Genomic DNA, 24,253 nt, shown 5'->3' on the forward strand with positions numbered 1-24,253 from the left:
GCTACTAAGCATCAACCAAGAAATCAAAGAAGAAATAAAAACTTACATGGAAACAAATGAAAATGAAAACACAATAGTCCATAACCTTTGGGATGCAGCAAAAGCTGTCCTAAGAGGAAAGTATATAGCAATATAGGCCTACCTCAAGAAACAAGAAAAATCTCAAATAAACAATCTAACTTTATACCTAAAGAACTAGAAAAAGAACAATAAACAAAATCTAAAGCCAGCAGAAGGAAGGAAATAATAAAGGTCAGAGCAGAAATAAATGATATAGAAACTAAAAACAACAACCGAACAGATCAATGAAGCAAGGAGCTGATTCTTTGAAAAAAATTAATAAATAAACCTCTAGCCAAACTTATCCAAAAAAAAGGAGAAAGGGCCAAAAATAAATAAAATCATAAATGAGAGAGGAGAAATAACAACACAGAAATACAAACAACTATAAGAGAATATTATGAAAAACTGTATGTCAACAAATTGGACAACCTGGAAGAAATGGATAAATTCTTAGAAACATACAAACTACCAAAACTGAAACAGGAAGAACTAGAAACCTTGAACAGACCCATAACCAGCCAAGAAACTGAATCAGAAATCAAAAATCACCCAACAAACCAAAGTCCAGGGCTAGAGGGCTTCACAAGGGAATTGTACCAAACATTTAAAGAAGAGTTAATACCTATTCTTCTCAAACAGTTCCAAAAAACAGAAAAGGAAGGAAAAGTTCCAATTACATTCTATGAGGCCAACATTATCCTGATGCTAAAACCAGATAAAGACCATACTATAAAAGAGAACAATAGGTCAATATCCCTGATGAACATGGATGTAAAATACCTCAATTAAATACTAGCAAACCAAATCCAACAATACTTTAAAAAAAAATCATTAACCATGATCAGGTGGGATTTTTTTTCCTGGGATGCAAGTGTAGTTCAATGTTCTCAAATCAATCATTGTGATACATCACATTAATAAAAGAACCGTATGATCCTTTCAATAGATGCACAGAAAGAACTTGACAAAGTATAACATCCATTCATGATAAAAACCCTTAACAAAGTAGGTTCAGAGGGAACATACCTCAACACAATAAAGGCCATATATGAAAAATCCACAGCTAATATCACCCTCAATGGGGAAAAACTGAAAGCTTTTCCTCTATGGTCAAGAACAAGACAGGGATGTCCACTCTTACCTCACCTCACCACTTTATTTAACATAGTACTGGAAGTCCTAGCCACAGCAATCAGACAACAAAAAGAAATAAAAGGTATCCAAACCGGCAAGGAAGAAGTCAAACTTTCACTACTTGCATCTGACATGATACTGTATCTAGAAAACCTGAAAGACCACCAAAAACTGATAAACAAATTCAGTAAAATCACAGTATACAAAACCAATGTACAGAAATCTGTTGCTTTTCTATACACCAATAATGAAGCAGCAGAAAGAGTAATTAAGGAATCAATCCCATTTACAATTGCACCAAAAACAGTAAGATACCTAGGAATAAACCTAATCAAAGAGATAAAAGACCTGTACTCTGAAAACTATAAAACACTGATGAAAGAAATTGAAAATGACACCAAAAAAGTGGAAAAACATTCCATACTCATGAATTGGAAGAAAAAATATTGTTAAAATGTTTATACCACCCAAAGCAATCTAATTTAATGCAATCCCTATCAAAATACCAATAGCATTTTTCACAGAGCTACTACAAACAATCCTAAAATGTGTATGGAGGCACAAAAGACTCTGAATAGCCAAAACAACCTTGAAAAACAAAAGCAAAGCTGAAGGCATCACAATTCCAGACTTCAAGTTATATTAGAAACCTGTGTATTAATCAAAACAGTATGGTACTAGCAGCACAAAAATAGACACACAGGTCAACAGAACAGAACAGAAAACCCAGAAGTGAACCCACAACTATAGGGTCAGTTAATCTTCAACAAAACAAAAAAAGAATATCCAATGGGAAAGGACAGTCTCTTCAACAAATGATGTGGATAAACTGGACAGCAACATGAAACTAAACCACTTTCTTACACCATACAAAAATAAATTCAAAATGGATTAAACACCTAAATGTGAGACCTGAGCAGGAATTTATCTGGCAAAGTGGTAGGGAAGAATTACTCTAACACATACAAAAGCTAGAGGACAGAAAGCATGGTATCTTTGGGAAACAACCTCAAATAAATCAGTATGCATGGAACTTAGAGTAGGGTTAAATGGGATAAGGCTAGAAAGGCAAGTTACAGCTTATTATTGTGGGTATTGAAGGGCAAGGCAACGTGCAATCAACCAAGGATCCTCAACAATGGAGTGATACAATCAGATACACCACACTGTCTTCCTTGGGGAGAATGGGGTAAGAAGGGAGAATCTACAGAGAGGAAAACAACTTAAGAGCTCTACTGTCCAATGTTACAACCGTCAGCCATGTGTGGCTATTGAGCTATTCAAATATGGTCAGCACAAATTGAGATGGCTGAAAGTAAAACATACACCCTGGATTTCAAAAACTTAGTATAAAAATAATAGTGTAAAATATCAATAATTTATATATATATAATACTGATTATATGTTGAAGTGATAGTATTTTTGATACATTGGACTAAAAATATATTATGAAAACTAATTTCACCTACTTTATCTTGCATTTTTAATGCAGCTACCAGAAATTTTAAAATTACATACATGATTTGGGTTTGTGGCTGGCATTGTATTGTGTCACATTGAACAGTGCAGAATTAAAGGGCTATTTCAGCAATCTGTATAATATACGATGATGAAGGCTTAAGTTAGAAGCAATTTGAAGTGGACTTATTTAAGAGATACATAGAATTGGGATAATTAGGTCACATTGATGGCTGGATGAGAAAAGAGAAATGAATGGCAATACTTAAGGATGGATCCAGGCATATGGCTTGGGCAACTGAGTGGATATTAGTGATCTTTAATAAGATAGGAGAGGAGCTGGAGGAGCAGATTTAAGAGGACGATATTGAGTTCACTTTTGGATAACTGATTCTGAAGGCCTCAATACCCAGGTTGGAAAAGCTAGGTAGGCAGATGGACACATGGATGTGGAGCTCAGGAGACAATGCTGGTAGATTTGCATATTTGGGCAACATCAGACTACAAGTGACATTTAAGGCCATGGGTACAACTGACAGTGCCCAGAGAGGGAAGAGGATTGAGGAGTAACCAGTAGCAAATACAGACTTCATAGGCTATATGCAAATACTAACATATACTCTGAGATAAATTGTGTTGTGAGTAACATTAGTCTCACAAGACATTCCTAAGAAAAAAAAATTCTGGGGGTGCCTGGGAGGCTCAATCAGTTAAGCATCTGCCTTCAGCTCAGGTCATGATCTCGGGGTCCTGGGAGTGAGCCCCATATTGGGCTCCATGCTCAGCAGGGAGTCTGCTGCTCCCTCTCCCTCTGCTCCTCTCCCCACCCCCACCCCCGCTGCACTCATGAGCTCTCTCCTCTCTCAAATAAATAAAAATCTTTTTTTAAAAAAGAAAAGAAAAAATTCTGTGGCAAAATATGAAAATTATATAGGGATTATATAAATGCACTAACATATTAATATATTAAAGATTCTGAGAAGTCGGGTAAAGAAATCTCATTAGCATTTTCATCATATGTGATTACAGAAAACTTCTTCCCAATACTTGTTAATATCTTTAAGAAATACACTTTGAGAAGTATTTTTCTATGGTAATCTAACCCTTTAGTAGGATAAAAGGTCAAATAAAGTATATCTAAAGCATAACCTTTAGGGCAGATTTAAAAAAAATACTTTGGAATTTCTGTCAAATAGATAGATATACTTTTCATATCTAGGTTCCTCTATGCAAGCCCCAGCAAATTTGGCGGCATTTTAATGCTGTCTAGAATTCGAAGTGCTTGAAATAAAATACCAGATTCCCTATAGTTTACTCTCAATGCTAGAGAATCTGTAAACTTAAAACAGAAAAATTCTTTTTTTTAAAAGATTTTATTTATTCATGAGAGACACACACACACACACACAGAGAGAGAGAGAGAGAGAGAGAGAGAGAGAGAGAGAGGCAGAGACACAGGCAGAGGGAGAAGCAGGCTCCATGCAGGAAGCCTCATGTGGGACTCGATCCCAGGACTCCAGGATCATGCCCTGGGCCCAAGGCAGGCGCTAAACCGCTGAGCCACCCAGGGATCCCCCAAAAGAAAAATTCTTGTTTAAGTTTGAATATGGGATATCTGATGATCTAGTAAAAGATTATCTCATGAAAACAAAGTTTAAAGGACAAAAAAAAATTCTCAAGGCAGCCACTGAAATTGTCAAGAAGCAAAAAGTTAGGGATTTTTTTCTTATAAACTGCTTATTTAGCCAAAAAATGTACAAGCTACTATAATTTATATTACTTGTGGTGCCTTTGGTGTGTGGGTTCAGAAAATGAGTTGGGTAATAACACATCTTATAAGAGCAGCAGATGGCATAATCATTTCCCTTGCTTAGCAACTACTATGCCATCCACTTATGGGCACTGCCTTGAGTCCCATGCTAATTAATATACAGTATTAGAACATTTAACAATAAGAAGCTCCAACTTGTCAATAGTCTAGGTATAAGAGTCAGGAAGTACACAAATAACAGAATTCCTAAACAGAGGAATTCAAGCTTAAATTTTTAATTTTCTTTGGATTTAAGGTATCTTGAAATGCTGTAGTTTTTTAAACCACTTTAAAAACTGAATCATGATTGGATGTTAACTAGACTTGCTGTGGTGATCATTTTACTTGCTGTGGTCATTGTATTGTACATCTGGAACTAATATAATGTATGTCAATTATACCTCAAAATTATAAAAAACTTGAATCATGCCATCACTTTGTATTTATGTAGTATATTTTGCAGGAGATGTTGAATAAATTGGATCTTATTTTTGGTAAAAAAGTTCCTACACAATAGATAAGGAGTTAAGGGAGGAAGAAAAACACTGGACATTACCTAGTGCTTGGACTCACTAGTTGATTGACCTGGAGTAAAAACTTTATCAAGTTTCTATTTCTGCATTAGTAAATTAATAATAATACCAGTCCTACCCACTGCACATATCAAAATTATTTATCAAAATTATTAAGTCATAATACATATGGTTGTTGTGAGGACCAAAACAAAACAACAGATCTTACTAGAAATGTAAGCTCCTTAAATGCACAGATTTTTGTCTTTTTTTCGGTTCAATACTATATCCTTAATACCTAGAAGTGTACCTGGCAAATAGTGAATACTCAGTGAATGCTATAAAAATGCTTTTACTATTACAGAGATGCAATGTATTATATGTAAGATATCATTATTATTTACTATACCATGGAAAGCAAAAAAGGCAGAAAGAGGGTAACTTGCTCAAGTTATTTCTTAAGTCAGAATGGAATTAAGGCTGACTTTTGAGGTGTAGGCACTGTATTTATCTGGTCATTCAGCAATTTTTCAAGATTGCATACTATATGCCAGGCATGGTGCTAGGTGCAGGATATATAGTGGTAAAAATATATATACATGACAGTCAGACATGAGACATAGGCATTAAATAAATGTACATACAAATAAATTTTAACAAGAGCTATAAAGAATGAACAGCATCTGATGGGAGAATGAGTGAGGGTTTCCTAATTTACATCTAGACTAAAAGTTTAAGCTAAAATTTATTAACAAAAACAGTTCATTTTGACAAGATGTGTATTTTAAGAGAATGTTCATTCATTTTTATACATATCGCTATTTCTAGCTATCACCAAATCAGAAGAAACTTAGTATCATCTATAATCATCCAAGACAGACCTATTAAAATAAAAATTTGGGAAAAAAAATGACAGCATTATTCACTCACCCTTGTCAATTTAGTTTTCACAATTTGATGCTCATTGATATTTGCTGACCTTAATATTAAAACTCAGCTATAAGTCTCAAACACTCCTTCAAAATTATATACTATCCTAAAAACAAACTTACACCATGTCTTAATTACTTTTTGTAGGAACTCAAAGGATCCCATTGTTTTTAATTTTATCCTTTTAAAATATTGAGAGTTATCGTTGTTATACTCAAACATTATTTTCCCATGGGAACATATATTTGTTAAATGATTAGCTTTCTCATTGAAAGAGGATTTCTTCCAAACTACAGACATGTAACAAAGGCTCTGATTTATTTTTCCTTTGAATTATCAATGAATCCATTGAGATGATTTGACAAGTCCATCTGCTTTTAACGGTTAATTTAGGCTTTTAATCTATGCAAAATTGCTTTCTACCTTGTAGGCAATATTGGGAGAAGAGTAAGAGTTGAAATCAACCCCTTATTTTTAAATGAAGATAAAGAAAGGGAACATTGTAGTTAGGATTAAAGAGCAACTATTGGTAAATATGTGTGACATAGTCAACAGTTAAAATTTTAGGGTCAGATATTGGCAATTATCAGTAATTTTTTGAAAACTTAAAAAAATAATACTAAGGGCAGAACCATTTTACCAAACAATTTAAGAGAAAAGAATAATTAAATGTTTGTGGGAAAAAAATGGATTTATATAAGACTAGTGGAGGTAGAAAAAAATGGATTTAACTACTCATTAGAAAAGGTACGATAGATATTTAAAAATCTTGTAAAGAGTAAGTTTTCAGAAGCTTTCTGTTAAATAAAAGTTACTGTAAGAAAGTATTTTACTAATAAATGGGAAATATCAGAAAGGGAGACAGAACATGAAAGACTCCTAACTCTGGGAAACAAACTAGGGGTGGTGGAAGGGGAGGTGGGCAGGAGGTGGGGGTGACTGGGTGTCAGGCACTGAGGTGGGCACTTGACAGGATGAGCACTGGGTGTTATTCTGTATGTTGACAAATTGAACACCAATAAAAAATAAATTTATTAAAAAAACAGAAATTATTTTACCACCTTAAATAACTTAGCCCCAGAATTATTAATTTCTGTTTAAATGGATTTTGAGGAATAACTTACATGAAATAAAATGTACCCATCTTAAGCAGTCATTTCTTCTATAACCCAGCATAATTATTCCTAAAAATCACAGTGCTGTGCAAATTACCACAGTAAAAAACAAAGGGCCCCGGGGGAAAATGGAATTAGGAAAGCAATAGTCTCCCTTTCCCTCTGTTCCTCCCTCCCCCAGCTCATGTGCTCTCTCTCTCTCCCTCTCTCAAAAAAAATGTTTAAAAATAAAATAAAATAAAAGTTAAAAAATGTCCCACATGTCACACACACACACACACACACACACACACATATACACACAAACTCTAGCTGGCTTTTTGCAAAAATTGACAAATTGATCCTACAATTTGTATGGAAACTTAAAAGAACCAAAATAAGTCCAGAAATAAACCCTTACATTCATAGTCACTTAATTTGTAACAAGGGTACCAAGACCACTGGCAGATGAAAAGAGCAGTCCTTGCAATAAATGGTGGTCAAACAACCAAATATCCATACACAAAGGAATAAAGTTGAACCCCCTACCTAACACCATATAAATATTTAACTAAAAATGAATCAAAGACCTAAATGTAAGATTACAACTATTAATATATTTAGAGGAACACACAGGTGTTAATTTTTATGAACTTGATAAAAAAGGAGGGTTCTTAGATACCAAAAATAGGGCAGCCCGGTTGGCTCAGTGGTTTAGCCCTGCCTTCAGCCCAGGGTGTGATCCTGGAGACCCCAGATCGAGTCCCATGTTGGGCTCCCTACAGGGAGCCTGCTTCTCCCTCTGCCTGTGTCTCTGCCTCTCTCTGTCTCTCATGAATAAATAAATTAAATCTTAAAAAAAATACCAAAAAACACAAAAATAACAACAAAAACAGACAAATCAGATATCATCAAAAGTAAAAACTTTTGTGCTTCAAAGGACACCATTGGGGCAGCCTGAGTGGCTCTGTGGTTAGCTCCAGCTTCAGCCCAGGGTGTGATCCTGGAGACCCGAGATCGAGTCCCATGTTGGGCTCCCTGCATAGAGCTTGTTTCTCCCTCTGCCTATGCCTCTGCCTCTCTCTGTGTGTGTCTCTCATGAATAAATAAATAAAATCGTTAAAAAAAAAAAAAAAAAAAAAAGGACACCATCAAGAAAGTGAAAAGCCAACTCAGAGAATGGGAGACAAACCTTACAAAACATTTATCTGATAAGAAACTTGTATCTAGAATACATAATGACTTCCCAAAAATCAATAAAAAACAAACATATAACCTAGTTAAAAAATGAGCAAAAATTTTGAATATACACATCTTCAAAGAAGAAACAAATGTCCAATAAGCACATCTTTAACTATCCAGGAAGTGCAAATCAAAACTACAAGGAGATACAAATTCACACCCACTAAGATGGCTATAATTTAAAAAAAAAAAAAAAACCCAGATAATAACAACTGTTGGTGAGGATGTGGAGAAATTGGAATCCTTACATGTGCCAAAATGATTATAACATGATGCAGTCATTTTGGGAAAGAGCCTAGCATATCCTCCAAAGACAAAACACCGAGTAACCATTTGGTCCAGCAATTCTACTGCTAGGTAAACATTCAGGAGAAATTAAAACATATGTCCATACATAAGAGACTCTTAACTATAGGAAGCAAACTGAGGGTTGCTGGAGGGTAAGTGGGTGAGGAGATGGGCTAACTGGGTGATGGGCATTAAGGAGGACACATGATGTGATGAGCACTGGGTGTTACATAAGACTGATGAATCACTAAATTCTACCTCTGAAACTAATAATACACTATATGTTAATTAAATTGAATTTTTTTAAAGTCCGTACAAAAACCTGTATACAAATGTTTGTAGTCTATTGTTCATAATAGCCAAATAATGGAAACAATCCAAATGTCCATTAACTGTTGACTGGACAAACTATGATGTAGTCATACAATGGAAAAGTATGTTTTAAAAATAAAACTAAATGAAATAAAAATAAATGAAGTACTGATGCATGCTATAGAATAGATAAATCTTAAAAACATTATGCTAAGTGAAAAAGCTAGTCACAAAAGACCACATATTATATGATTCCATTTATTTGAAATGTCCAGAATAGGCAAATTTTTAAAAGACAGAATGTTTAGAGGTTACCTAGGGCTGGGGAAAGCATGTTAGGAAAATGAAGAATGAATAGATAGGAAATTGCCTTTGGTTTTTTTTTTTTTTTTTTTTTTTTTTTTTTTTTTTACGATAGTCATACAGAGAGAGAGAGAGAGGCAGAGACACAGGCAGAGGGAGAAGCAGGCTCCATGCACGGGAGCCCGACATGGGATTCGATCCCGGGTCTCTAGGATTGCGCCCAGGGCCAAAGGCAGGCGCCAAACCGCTGTGCCACCCAGGGATCCCTGCCTTTGGGGTTTATAAATTTTTCAAATTGATGATGGTAATGGTTGCACAACTCTGAATATGCTAAAGAAAACCCAAAACTGTACACTCCAAATGGATGCATTGTATGGTATGTCACTTATACCTTAATAAAGCTGCTATAAAATTTTCAATTAAATATGAACTGCATAAACAACAGAGAAAAATCAATTAATCTAAAGCTGCTTATTTATTTATTTTTATTTTTTTAATTTTTTAAAGCTGCTTTTTAATTTTTTTTTTTTATGATAGTCACAGAGAGAGAGAGAGAGAGAGGCAGAGACACAGGCAGAGGGAGAAGCAGGCTCCATGCACCGGGAGCCCGACGTGGGATTCGATCCCGGGCCTCCAGGATCGCGCCCTGGGCCAAAGGCAGGCGCCAAACCGCTGCGCCACCCAGGGATCCCCTAAAGCTGCTTTTTAAAAAAGATCAATAAAATAATAAACTTCTAGCTTAGAAGAATCAAGAAAAAAAGAGAAGACACAAACTACCAGTATAGAAGAGAGGGGCATCACCATATCAATATTAAAAGGATAATAAAGAAATACTTTAAGCACATTTATTGCAACAAATTTGACATTTTAGAAGAAATAGACAAAACCAAAACTGACACAAAAAATATTTTTTAAAAAACCCTGAACAACCCTGCATCATTTGAATAAATGAAATTAGTCACTTAAAATGTTTCTACAAAAAATATCGTAGTTGCAGATGGGTTTACTGGTAACATTTATCCAAATCTGAGGAAGACATAATAGTTATCTTACTGAAAGTTTCAGAAAATAGAAGGAATATTTCCCAACTCATTTTGAATCATTACCCTGATGATAAAGCTATTACTAAAATATAAAAAAAAATAAAATTAAAAAAAATTAAAGACCATTATTTCTCCTGAACCTTGCTGGAAAAGTTTCTAATCAATTCCAAATTGCAACATATAAAAAAGATAATGCAGCATGACCACATGACCAAATGGGATTTACCTCAGGAGCAGAAGGTTGGTCTAACATTTGAAAACAAGCAATGTAATTCACCATGTTAACTAAAAAAGAAAATCCATATGGTTCTCTAAATAAGTGTGGAAAAAGCACTTGATGAAATTTAACACCTATCATGAACAACAACAATAACAAAAAAAATTCTCAGCAAACTAGAAATAGGAAAGAACTTCCTCAACCTTTCTCTGGCTAAGAGGCATTACAGAATATTTAAATAAACACAGATACTAAACACGTATTAGAAGACAATATTGTTAACATACCAGTTCTATCTAAGTTCAAATGCATATTCAATAAAATCTCAATCAAAATACAATAGCCCATTTTGTAGAAATTGATGAGCCAATTCTAAAATTTATATAGGAAAACAAACGGCCCGGACAGTCTGCGTGGCTCAGCTAAGGTTTAGCGCCACCATCAGCCCAGGGCGTGACCCTGGGGTCCCGGGAGCCCCACGACGGGCTCCCTGCATGGAGCCTGCTCCTCCCTCTGCCTGTGTGTCTCTGCCTCTCTCCCTCTCTGTGTCTCTCATGAATAAATAAATAAATAATCGTAAAAAAAATTAAAAAGGCCTAAAACAGCCAGAACAAAAAAAAATTTTTTTAAAGACCTTATTTACTCATTCCTGAGAGACACAGAGATAGAGGCAGAGACTCAGGCAGAGGGATAAGCAGGACCCCAGGATCACACCCTGAACGGAAGGCAAACGCTCGACCGCTGAGCCAGCCAGATGTCCCAGAACAAATTTTTTTAAAAAACAAAGCTGGAATGCTTACATTATTTGGTTTTAAGGTTTACCATAAAATATAGATATCAAGACAGTGTGGTATTAATATACAGACAGATAAATAGTTCTGTCGAACAAAATAGCTCAAATACATACCTATACATATACGATTAATTAATTTTGACCAAGTCAAATATGGGAGAACAGATGAGATGGTCTTTTCAACAAATGGTGCTAGAAAAATTAAATATCTACATGGAAAAATGCATTTCAATCATTATACCATGGAAAAAATCTTTTTGAAATAAACCAGAAACCTAAAAATGAAGGTTAAAAATTGTAAACCCCCCCCAAAATAATAATAAAAAATAAGATAAAAATTATAAACCTTATAGAAAAAAATGATACAGCAAAATATAGGAAAAAGTTTTGCAATTTTGGGGAAGGAAAGTATTAACCATATGAGAAACGTTAAATAGTTATGAAAGTTGTAAAATTCCACTTTTTGAAAGACATAACTAAGAAATGAAGTTAGAGCACAACTGGAAGAAAATATTTGCAACATATACATTACAATGGACTTGAAAGCAAATTATATTAAATATTCATAACTCAGTAAGACAACCCAATTTTTAAAGAGCAAAACATCTGAACAGACACCTTGTTCTAATTACAAAATAAGATATGAGAACATCTAATTAGCACATGAAAAGCTCATTAGTCACCAGAGGAATGCAAATTGAAATCACAATGATACCACTACACACCCACTAAAATAGCTAAAATTAAACAAATGAAAACCCCAACTGAGAATATTAAGTAATTTCAACTTTCAGACGTTGCTGGTGGGAGTATAAAACGGTATGACCACTTTGTAGACCTATTTGGTTGTTTCTTGAGAAAAATGTCAGTTACCATAAGACCTAGCAGTTCCATTATTTATCCAAGGGAAATGAAAGCAAATGTCTACCAAAATAAAAACAAAAAGTTTGTACATGAATATTCAGTTTTATTCATAATAGCCCCAAACTGGAAACAACACAAATACCCATCTGTTGAATGGATAAATACAGTTGCTGTATCTATATGAGGGAATATATTACAGCAATAAAAAAAAAAAGAACGAACACTATATTTGATATATATTATATAGCAACTTGGATAAATTTCAAAACATTATTCCTTTTTTTCTTTTTAAAGATTTATTTACTTTTATTTATGATAGACACACAGAGAGAGAGAAAGAGGCAAAGACACAGGAGGAGGGAGAAGCAGGCTCCATGCCGGGAGCCTGACGTGGGACTCGATCCCAGGATTCCAGGATCGCGCCCCGGGCCAAAGGCAGGCACCAAACCACTGAGCCACCCAGGGATCCCTCAAAACATTATTCCTGAGCAAAAGAAGCCAAACATAAAATACATGCGTCAATCCTATGGTCCATTTATATGAAAGTCTAGAGCAGTCTGCAAATCTGTTGCTTGAGGCGAAGGCAGGAATTAGTATAAATGCACTAACTAAACTCTTTGAGGTGATGGAAATATTCTGCATTTTGATTTTCATCGTGGTCACATGTGTATAAACTTTTGTCATACTCAGTGAACTGTAAGGTCAGTTCTACTATAATGCTTACTTTTGACAATGTATATTTGTTATAACACAGTACAAAAAAATTACTGTAAGTTAAATTTTGACTTTGTGTGATTTCATCCACTAAAAAACACCAGATGAACACAGAAAATTGTACCCAGCTGAAATGATATGCATATATAACTTGCCAACCTTTATGCTATTATTTTCATATTTTACTTCAAACAGTCATAAACCCCACCATACACTGTTACATTTGCTTTTAAAAGGTAATTTTTTAAATGATAAAAATGAAAAAAAAATCTCATATTTTCCCACGTATTTACCATTTCTGGCATTTTTCATTCATTTGTATGGAACTAGGTTTGTAGGTTTGTATCTGGTATAATTTTTCTTCCTCTAGAAGAACTTGTAAATTTTCTTGTAATTCAGGTTTGCTGGAAATAAACCCTTTGCTTTTGTCTGCCTCAAAATGTCTTTATATTGCTCTTTTTAAAGGTTATTTTCATATGACATAGAATCTTAGATTATCTTTTTTTTTAAAAAAGATTTTATTTATTTGAGAGAGAGAAAGCAAGAGACAGAGCACAAGCAGGGGGGGCAGGGGCAGAGAGAGGGAGAAGCAGACTCCCTGCTGAGCAGGGAGTCCAACAGGGGGCCCTGTCCCAGGAATCTGGGATCATGACCTGAGCCAAGGTCAGATGCCCAACTGACTGAGCCACTCTTAGATCAACTTTTTAAAAAACCATATTAAAGTTATCATCCCATTCCTTGTTTTGGCTTGGTTTTTTCTGACAAGAAATCAGTAGTAATTCTTATCTTGATATCCCTATATTTAATGTTTCTTTTTTTCCTTTGGCTGCTTCTCAGAGCTTCACTTTATCACTGGTTCTCAACAATTTGAATATGGTATGCCTTAGAATAGTTTTCTTTTCAATTATCCTGCATGGAATTTGTTGAGTTTAAGGCAATGAAACTTGCCTTAAAATTACTGGACAATAACAACAATGTACCATATATAGCAGAGTTGGAACTTAAATCCTTAGTTTGACTCCAGGGTTTGTGCTCTTAATCACTATATTATTTTAGCAAACTACCTTAGAGAAGTACTTGCTCATACTTACAAAGACACACATAATAATTATGTTCATCAAAATGTTATATTGGAAAAAACCTAAATGTCTATCAATAGGAACTGGTAATATATATATTAGAGTACATTCATATTATGGAGCAACATACAAACTTTAAAAAATATAGTAGTCATAGAATAATGCTCTGGATATTGAGTAAAAAAATAATTGTAAAACATTAAACATAGTATAATGCGGTCGATTTTAATCCATATGCCACAGGCAATTGACTGTATACATGTGGGAACAGAATTTGTGTAAGAATAGAAGATTCACATGGAGCCACCAGAGAGGTTGGGTGGGCGATTCACAGAAAGTTTTGATCTGATTGAATCTTTTTACCATGGGAATCTGTTCATGTGTTTATAATTAACAAAATGAAAATGAAATGGACATTTCTCCCCTCCAAAAAATAAATGGACACTTTTTTCTGCAAAGAATATCTACTATGTGTCTAAAAATACTTTGAGTAAGAAATATTTTGAGCTCATAGAAATAGTTACTGATTTCACAGAAATCAGGAGATATTTAATAAAAATTCAAAGAATGAACGGGCCTTAAAGATTTATTAACCCTCCCATCAGTGCTCCTAATTCTTCCTAAATATCCATCCAAGTTGTAGTAACCTAATGTAGCACACATCTATTGGTTTTCATGCCCAACATGCAATAGCCACTTCTTTTGGTAAAAGCACCTCAATGTTCTCCTGAGGACTTTCTTTTACCCTACTGAATGCATTTTCAGTGAAATGATCAATTCTGTCTTTTCCTGACCAAGGAGTGGGTGTGTAAGCTAAACTAGGCCAAGCAGACTCTCTGCCTTGAGAACTTAAATCTTGAGTGGAATGACACAAGGTCAGAAGACTGAGCTGATTAAGTAGCTGAGGAAACTGTCCATTGGTTCCTGCTACTTAGATTCCATGAGATGCTTCCTATCCTTTCCCAATACCAGTTCCTTGGCCTTTCCTTAAGTTCTGTGAATCAGCCCAAATCCTTATGATTAATCCCGTCTCTGTTTAAGTCAGCCAGTTTCCATTGACAGTAATCATAGAATGCTAACTGATACAGCTGGATGTAAATACACTCAATAAAGAGGTTACAACTAATTTTAAGAGAGTACACTGCATTTAAGTTTTGCTTAACTTTGTGCCAGAACTTACTTCTTTATAAAATCTATATTAGTTATAGCTCTATTTCTGGAGCTTCAGAGTATCCAAGCTCCGTCTTGCAATGGCATGTATTTAAAAACTATTATCATTTATACCTAAATACTTTCTTAGCAAAAAACTCACTTTCTCAATTAAAATATGTATAACTACTTCACACTGACTAGAAATGGTTATAAGAAAAAAGACAATTCTAAATGTTGATGAGAATGTGAAGAAACTGGAAGCTTCATACCTTGCTGCAGGGAATATAAAATAAGACAGCCACTGTGGAAAACAGTTTATATGATTAAAATATTTATATAATTTAATGTTTTCAAATGGACGTTATAAATAATCACCTATTGTAATATCATCCCATGTCATGATATCCATGAAATCATGGTCTTTAGATGTTATATTTTTCTATGATACATTAAAGATACACTTAAATATTCATTTAAAATGTGGTTCACTTACTATTGAAATTGATTTCTTGTGCTGCTAATGGTAGATACTTATTGCCCTTTGGGAAACAGTTTTTTTTTTTTTATATTTTAAAAAATGTATAAATTAATTTTCATTAAACCAATTACCAACTTAGGAAACAAAAATATAAAATTTATGTAACATGTGATAAGATACAGAAAGTATTAAACCTTTCATTTAGTAAATAGTGATTGTTTCTGGTTGCCTTTTTTCAAAAGGAAGTGATTAAAGTGCTGGCAATTTGGGAGCCAAGAAGTCTCTCTTCTACTCTGTACCCAACATGACCATAAGCCACTCTATTTCAGGGAAAAAGGAGACCTCCACATAGAGAAAAGGAAAAAAAGGAAGTACGACAAAATGTTAACTGGTTATTTAAGAAATTATGGGTCATTGTTTTCTTTACATTTTTTACTGTGTTCTTTCTCCTTTGCTTCGTTTATTTAATGTTCCTCTATTTTTTTAAATAAAATTATATAGTAAAACTTTTTGTTCTTTGGATACGTTCAGATGAAAATATTATTTCAACCTATTCCTTATAATAGTTAAATTTCTAATTTTAGATTTTGATTCAAAAATAAAAATTTAAGTGAGGATACCAACTTCTTCCTTATTTTTTGAAGTACTGATATTTATATACACCTTTTTTTAAAGATTATTTATTTATTTATTCATGAGAGATACAGAGAGAGAGAGAGAGAGAGAAAGAGAGGCAGAGACACAGGCAGAAGGAGAAGCAGGCTCCATGCAGGGAGCCCAACGCGGGACTCGATCCTGGGTCTCCAGGATCACACCCCAGGCTGAAGGCAGCGCTAAACCGCTGAGCCACCCGGCCTGCCCTTCTATACACCTTCTATAGCTAATTATGTTACTAAGTTCTCAGAGCAATAGAATAGATATTTGCCCATTATTACACGAAAAAATAGATATCTGCCCAGTATTACATGAAAAAAATTAATAAAAACTGAATGCCCTCAATGGCCAGAGTAGCACACACAAAAATTGGGTTCTGAGACCTAAAACCTTCTTGTAATTATAGCTTCATTATTCTCAAGACACTATTGGTTAAGATATATGATACATGGGATTTTTCAGAATTTGCTTTTAATTACTCTAGTAGGCATAAGGACAAACTGGGGGCTGGTGGATAGATGAAAGGGATAGATGTAATTAGCACAATTGCATAATGCTGATAATTACTGAAGGTGGGTGGTAAGTAAACAGGTTTTCCTTATTTTTTAAAATTTACTGTCTGAAAAATTCTATAATAAAATTTAAAACAAAGAAAATAATTCTAAATGCACTATTTACAGTGACAACTAAAGCAAACTCCACGGTATATCCAAAACAGAATTAAAATGAACAAATAAAAAACTCATTATAAAATAAAGCTCCAAGTGGTCTATATAATAATTTTGCTTTTTTATCTGTATAGCCAAAGGAAAAAACCAAGTATTTACCAATAAACACAAGGCTATTTAAAAGTTGCATGAAAGCTTATGATCGCCACCTACTGTACACTGTTATTAACTGCTTGCTACAGAAAAACAATCACTATTGAATAAGTGCCTGCCTCCCCCCTCCAGGCAAAGCATCCGGTCCTTCATGTGATAATCCTAATACCATTAAATTCATGTTTACATGTATGTTTATATTAGTAATATTAATTAACGTTCTATTAAATAACTTCTAACAACGTGAAATGCCACCTGCAAAAAATACTTTGTCAGAAAAGCATAGTGGTATCATTTTACAATGTCCTTATTTTACAGAAGAAAGATCCTAGATTTTGAATTGTTTTCTCATACACTGAGAACGCAGAATTTAAATTACTTACACATAGAGATAAATCAAAAACCTATAAATTAGTCCTGGCTTTTTTTTTTAAGATTTTAATTATTTATTCATGAGAGACACACAGAGAGAGGCAGAGACATTGGCAGAGGAAGAAGCAGGCTCCATGCAGGAAGCCCAATGTGGGACTCAATCCCAGATCTCCAGGATCATGCCCTGAGCCAAAGGCAGTTGCTTAACCGCTGAGCCACCCAGGCATCCCAGTCCTGGCTCTTAAATTTGGTGCATTAGCTTTTTATTACCTGTTCTTAAAATTGCAACTTATTTTTTTTAAGATTATTTATTTACTCAGGAGAGACAGAGAGAGGGAGACAGAGACATAGGCAGAGGGAGAAGCAGGCTCCATGCAGGGAGTCTGATGTGGGACTTGATCCTGGGTCTCCAGGATCACGCCCTGGGCTGAAGGCAGGTGCTAAACCGCTGAGCCACCCGGGCTGCCCTAAAATTGCAACTTTTATTGCAAATTTTACTTTTTTTTAAATAACCTAGCTAATTGCATATACCAGTGATTCTTGATCCCGGTGCATCAGTATTACCTGTGACTTTTTTTTTTTTTTTTTTTTAGTAGGCTCCATGCCCACCCAACACAGGGGTTGAACTCACAACCCAGAAATTAAGAGTCACATGCTCTACCGACTGAGCCAGACAGGTGCACCTGGAGTTTTTATTTTTTTAAGATTTTATTTATTTATTCGTGAGACACACACATACACACACACAGAGGCAGAGACACAGGCAGAGGGAGAAGCAGGTTCCAAGCAGAGAGCCTGATGTGGGACTCGATCCTCGAGACTCCAGGATCACGCCCTGGGCAGAAGGCAGGCGCCAAACCGCTGAGGCACCCAGGGATCCCTCCCCTGGAGTTTTCAAATAAACTGTTGGTGGTACCATAGCCAGAGATGTTTTTTATCTAGCCAGAATTTAAAAAGCCAGTAGAAAATAACAGGGGTTCTCAAAGTGTTATCCATGAAACAGCAACATCATCACCTGGGAATTTGTTAGAAATGTACATTTTAAAGGTTCACACAAGACTGCTAAGCAGAGCCCAGAGATTCGTGATTGTGAGCCCACCAGGTGATTTGAATACAGGCTAAAGTCTGAATATCACTGGTATTTAATATAAAATTTTTAAGTTTTTAATCTCTTTAAATGTAAGATTTAATTCTCTGTTCTCTATGAAAATATGATAATAATAATGCAAAAGAGAAAGACATTTACATTAAGGGTAATCTAGTACAATTCTATTTTCTAGAAACATATCATTATAAACACTCAACATTAGTTCTAGTTAGCCAAAAGGAAAAATGCTTAATGAAAGAGTAGGGAATAATTTATCCCTTAATGTTAATAAAACCCTTGAATGTTCTTGCCTAGAGCAAATTTTCCAACCATACTTCCTTGTTCTGGTTTGTTCTGATCACAAAAGCACCTAAGACACAATTAAGACTTCTTGCCATATCATACCTTTTAACCCAGGGATGTCACTGCTAGGACTAGAGAGGAAAATAAACTACACTCAAAGATTTTCTCCAAAGCATTGTAAATAACAGAGAAGGGGGATCTGAAAGTGATTTAAATGTCCAACAATTAAGAAATGATTCCATAAATTACAGGACAGGATGGAATATTGCTTAACCATTAAAATGATGCTTTCTACATGAGATTTCAAATAATATGGAAAAATGCTTACTTTATAGCATCATGTGTATGTTCTCTCTCTCTCTGTCAAGTGAAAAAGACAATATAAAGCACCAAAATATTAATGCTCGTTATCTCTGAGTAGTAGGATTATGAGATTTTTTTTATAATTATTAGTGTTTTTAAAACTTCCCATCATAAGAGTACACTTAATCTACTCATCAGAATAAGATCCACAAATATAAAATACAGCTTCTACTCTGAATTAGGATCTTCAAATAATGACTAATCGGTAAGCCTTCAAAAGATAGTAACTAGGGAAAACAAGTAAATATCTTTTTGTCTCCCTAACCTACACCACTCTTTTCTCATACCACTCCTTCTAACCCTTTTATTTCTACTTTCTTCACATCAGCTCTGCCATAACCAGAGATATTAAGACATAATTATCCAATGTTTTCACAATTTTAAACTGTTCAGCTAAACAGTCCAATTTATCTTAGAATATATAAAAAGGAGATAAAATACCCTAATGGTTAAGAGAACAGACTTCAAAATCAGACAGATCTAGGTTTGAGTCTTAGTTTAGGGGAGCTCACAGAGGTTTCAATTTTATTATCTGTAAGTAGGAGTACCAACCCTCCTTCAGTGAACTGTTATGAGGATGAAATGAGAGGATGCATATAAAGCATAAGCTGGTAGTAGGCACTCAGAAGATAACTGCTATTACTATTTTATAGTTAATGTTAAAATTATTTTAGGTAAATAGCCCTCAAATTTTAATTTTCCTGTGGAAAAAAGCTTACTAAGGTACAATGGTTGCTCACAGTCATTTGGACTCCTCCATCCACTTCTATTTCAAAAACAATTTGGAAGCTGCCAAAATACTCTTTACAAAGTGGGTGTTACTAAAACCCACCAACAAATTTATCAATGCTATTATTTCATGAAAGAAGCAGCATTTGAACATCTGAAAAAGAAAGAAGAGAACAAAAAAGAAAAGAAAAGAAAAGAAAAGAAAAGAAAAGAAAAGAAAAGGAAAGAAAAAAGAAAAGGTCTGAAGATAGTCTTTGGGTAAAGGAAATCATTCCAAAGAAAGGACAGTGGGCAACTGCATCTCAAACTTATCCTTATGTTTTCCATTTTGTCACCTGCCAGTAAATACATAAAGACCAATACCAGTTTGCAAACGGACACTTGATGAAAGACACTCAACTTCCTAGCCTGATACTTCTCCATCCCATCCACATCATGGGATGTTCATTCAACAAACACTATCCAAACCTATTACTTGCTGTTAAGTAAAGGAATTCAAGATCAAAAGAGGTTAAGTATATGAAGTATAGTGAAAACACTATACACTATATGTATATTGTAAAGCACCATTAAATTATATAGTGTTGTCATTATAAAACCCCACAAATATTATAAATTAATTCCTAAAAGGAAAAACGATTTCCCACTCACGTTTTAATGTCTTAGTCATTTTCTATGTTCACGCTATCACAAGTGACATTTAAAATTCTTAGAATGAACATTTGCCATACTTTTTCTTTAGAAAATAGTCAAATTTGGGATCCCTGGGTGGCGCAGCAGTTTGGTGCCTGCCTTTGGCCCAGGACGTAATCCTGGAGATCCGGGATCAAATCCCACGTCGGGCTCCCGGTGCATGGAGCCTGCTTCTCCCTCTGCCTATGTCTCTGCCTCTCTCTCTCTCTGTGTGTGACTATCATAAATAAATAAAAATTAAAAAAAAGAAAGAAAAAGAAAATAGTCAAATTTGTGATATAGCTCATGACTCTGCCATTCTCTATCTTACAAAAATTGAGAATATTACTTTTCCCCAGAAAGTATGGCTTTCAAGGGAAAGTTATTAAGCTAGATATTGCCGCTATATTACCAGCATGCAGAATCTAAATTCTAAAGAAGACAATTTAATAGGATTTAAAATATAGGATCAGAGAGAGAAAATTTTATTTTCTTATTTTGGAAAGTGTTGTTGTAAGACTTTCCAAGTGTTAAAATTCACTGTCAAACACGATGACTGAGAAATAACAAGACACCAAATATAGAAATTATACAGTTTTATAATTTTCTCTGTTGCTTCTTAATTCACTGAAAATAATTTAATAATATAACATTTTTTTACGCATCTTCTTTGTTACTTTCTTCGGTTTCTACTTCTTTAGGCAACAATGGCTTGATCTTTAGTAATAAACCTTCACTTGTTGAAGTACGAAGGAAAGCTCGTACCACGAAAGGTCCTGGAAACAAAGAATCAACTTTTGTTTTATTTCATAGATATATAATGAGCAAACAGAAACATACAACAAACCTTTTAAAACTCATGTTATATTTTCTACTTGAAAAGTATTTATATAACTGAATTAATATTGTCAATTATAAAGATCATCTCATCTCTAAAGTAGAAGACTAACTGTATTGTAGCATATTAGAGTTTTATCATTAAAACTACATATTCTGTAATAATTCATTTCTCTCTTCCAGAAAATGACCACCCAGAATTTATTTTACTGCAGAGCTGAAAGTGAAGGGAGCAGGTGGTGTTATTTACATTTGATGGCCATATTCTAAATATTTATATGAAACAGTACTGATGCTACTTTGTGTTACTGAACATTTAGCACAATTCCTTAAAAATTAAATAGCTTTTCATAAGAACAATTAAGGCACTTCATTTAAATTGTCAAAAAAAAAAAAAGATGGGAGATAGTTCAAGATGACAGCTTAAGAAGATCCTTAACTCATCTCCTCCCACAGACACAATAAATTTACAACTAGATATGGAACAAATTCCTCGAAAAAGTCCTGAAGACTAGATGAGCAGCATCTCCACAACAAAGGATAAAAGGGCTGCACTGAGACACATGGGAAAGTCAGAGACAACACTCTGCAAAAACACCATCCCAGGCAAGGCGACCAACAATTAGGAAGGATCTCAAAAATACAGTACTTTTCCCTGAGGACCAAGGGCTTTGTCTCCCACACCAGGCATCCCAACCACTGTGTCCTGTATCAGAGAGATGAGCTCCCAAAATATATGAATTTGAAAACCAACAGTGCATTCAGAACCCCAGAACTGGGAAGAGCAGAGAACTTGCTCTTAAAGGGCTCACACACAAACTCACTCACTCCACAACTGGTGCAAAAGAAGCAGTTTGAGAAGTGTCTAGACCATATGTGAAGGAAACCCACTTATTATCTTAAAGCAACTGCTAGAATGCAGAAACCTATTGAGACTCTCTCTCTGGGGATGAAAGTGCAGGTTGAGGCCATTTTTGCAATATCATTTGACTTCGCTAATGCTAATGCTGGTAGAGTCATGTTGGCAATGCCACTCTAACCTACTAGTGCCACTGGGCATGCTCTGCCCCCACATGCCATAGCCACAGCACAGCTGGTGGTCAAGAGTCCCATGTACCACTACCTTGCTGTGTTGCAGTCAAATCACAACCAGCCAGGTGGCCAGCCCCAACCAAAAATACAGCCTGTTACACAGTCAGCCAGGTGAACCCCCACCCCCATTCCCTCATTCCTACCATGCCACAAATAGACAAGCACCCCACATACAGTTGGCAAGTGTGTGAAGTCCACACAGGGGATATCCCTTGAGCACATGGCTCCCTCCTACAGCTAAGCACCACAGAAAATCTTGTGCATGGCCAACAAATCTTGTTGCCTACAGAAGTAGAAACCAAAGAAAGTAACAAATCTACCACTCCCTCAAGTAATACATAGAAACACACAAAATCAGGCCAAATTTGGAGGTAAAGAAATATGTTCCAAATGAAAGAACAAGGAAAAACCTGAGAAAAAGACCTTAATGAAATAGAGATAAGTAATCTATCTGATAAAGAGATCAAAGTAATGGTCATAAAGATCCTCACTCAGAAGAATAAATAAACACAAGGAAAACTTCAACAAAGAGAGACAAAATATATGAAAGTACCAAACAAAAATCAGAGCTGAAGAATAAAATTACTGAATTGAAAAATACACTGGAAGGGTTCAATAGCACCTGGATGAAGAACATAGCAGCAACCTGTAAGATTCAACAATGGACTCACCCAGACAGGGAAACAAACAAACAAAAAAAGAATTTTAAATCGTGAAAATAGCTTAAGGAATACATAGGACAACACCAAGCAAAATAATATTCTCATTATAGGGGTTCCATAAAGAAAAGAAACAGGCAGAAAACTTATAACAAAGAAATAATAACTGAAAACCCTAACTTGAGGAAGGACATCAACATCCAAATCCAAGAAGGTCAGAAAGTTCCAAATAAGATAAAACCAAAGAGATTCACACCAAAACACATTAAAATTAAAATGTCAAAAGTTAAAAGTAGCAGGAAAAAAACAACTTGATACACACAAAGGAAACCCCATAAGGCTATCAGCAAATTTTTCAGAGGAAACTTTGAAGGCCAAGAGTAAAGGGCAGGACATATTCAAGGTGCTTAAAGGAAAAAACCTACAAGCAGGAATACTCTACCAAGCAAAATTATTCAAAATAGAAGGAGAGATAGAGTTTTTCAGATAAGTAAAAGCTAAAGGAGTTCATAATCACTAAACTAATCTTATTAAGAAATGTCAAAAGGACTTCTTTAAACTGAAATGAAATAGTACTAAAAATGACAAGAAAACATACTAAAGTAAAAAGAATCTCACTGGAAAATGTAAATATATTGTAAAAGTAGTGCATTTACTCACCTATATGGCTAGCATAAAAGTCAAAAGACAAAAGTAGTAAAACTAAAACTATAATAATTAGTTAAGGGATATATAAAATGAAAAAGTGTAAAATGTGACATAAAAACCATAAAATACAGAGGATGGAAAAAAACTGTAGATTTCCCAGGGTGCTGGGGTGGCTCAGTTAGTTAGGGATCTGCCTTTGGCTCAGGTCATGATCCTAGAGCACTGAGATCAAGTCCTGCATCAGGCTCCCTGCTCAGTAGGGAGTCTTCTACCTCTACCTTGCTCCCACTCATGCTTGCTCCCTCTCTCACTCTCTCTCTCAAATAAATAAAATCTTTAAAAAAAAAAAAAACAGAATTCTGGAATGAGTTTCAATTAAGTTGCTACCAATTGAAAACAAACTGTTATATACATAGAATGGTATATATGAACCCCATGGTAGCCACAAGGAAAAAAACCTATCACAAATATAAAAAGAAAATGAGAAAGGAATCTAAATATAACAATAAAGAAAACTATCAAATCAAAA

The 24,253-nt window shown here is 34.8% G+C and overlaps 1 protein-coding gene and 1 long non-coding RNA gene across 4 annotated transcripts in view; one reads left to right on the plus strand and one right to left on the minus strand.

The window, feature by feature from the left end:
• Positions 1 to 20,934, plus strand: part of LOC129501814 (uncharacterized) — a 101,291-nt gene extending 80,357 nt beyond the window's left edge. The window contains exon 5 of the long non-coding RNA XR_008662820.1: positions 12,384 to 20,934. This is a non-coding gene — a long non-coding RNA (uncharacterized LOC129501814). The remainder of the gene's footprint in view (positions 1 to 12,383) is intronic.
• Positions 20,935 to 21,069: 135 nt separating this feature from the next.
• Positions 21,070 to 24,253, minus strand: part of MRPL1 (mitochondrial ribosomal protein L1) — a 95,891-nt gene continuing 92,707 nt past the window's right edge. For all 3 annotated transcript variants that reach the window (XM_055313097.1, XM_055313096.1, XM_055313095.1), the window contains one exon: positions 21,070 to 21,264. In XM_055313097.1, the coding sequence (XP_055169072.1) occupies positions 21,146 to 21,264 (119 nt within the window). In that variant the 3' untranslated portion in view covers positions 21,070 to 21,145. The remainder of the gene's footprint in view (positions 21,265 to 24,253) is intronic.

Source organism: Nyctereutes procyonoides, unplaced genomic scaffold (genome assembly GCF_905146905.1).
Source record: "Nyctereutes procyonoides isolate TBG_1078 unplaced genomic scaffold, NYPRO_anot_genome, whole genome shotgun sequence".
Taxonomy (NCBI): domain Eukaryota; kingdom Metazoa; phylum Chordata; class Mammalia; order Carnivora; family Canidae; genus Nyctereutes; species Nyctereutes procyonoides.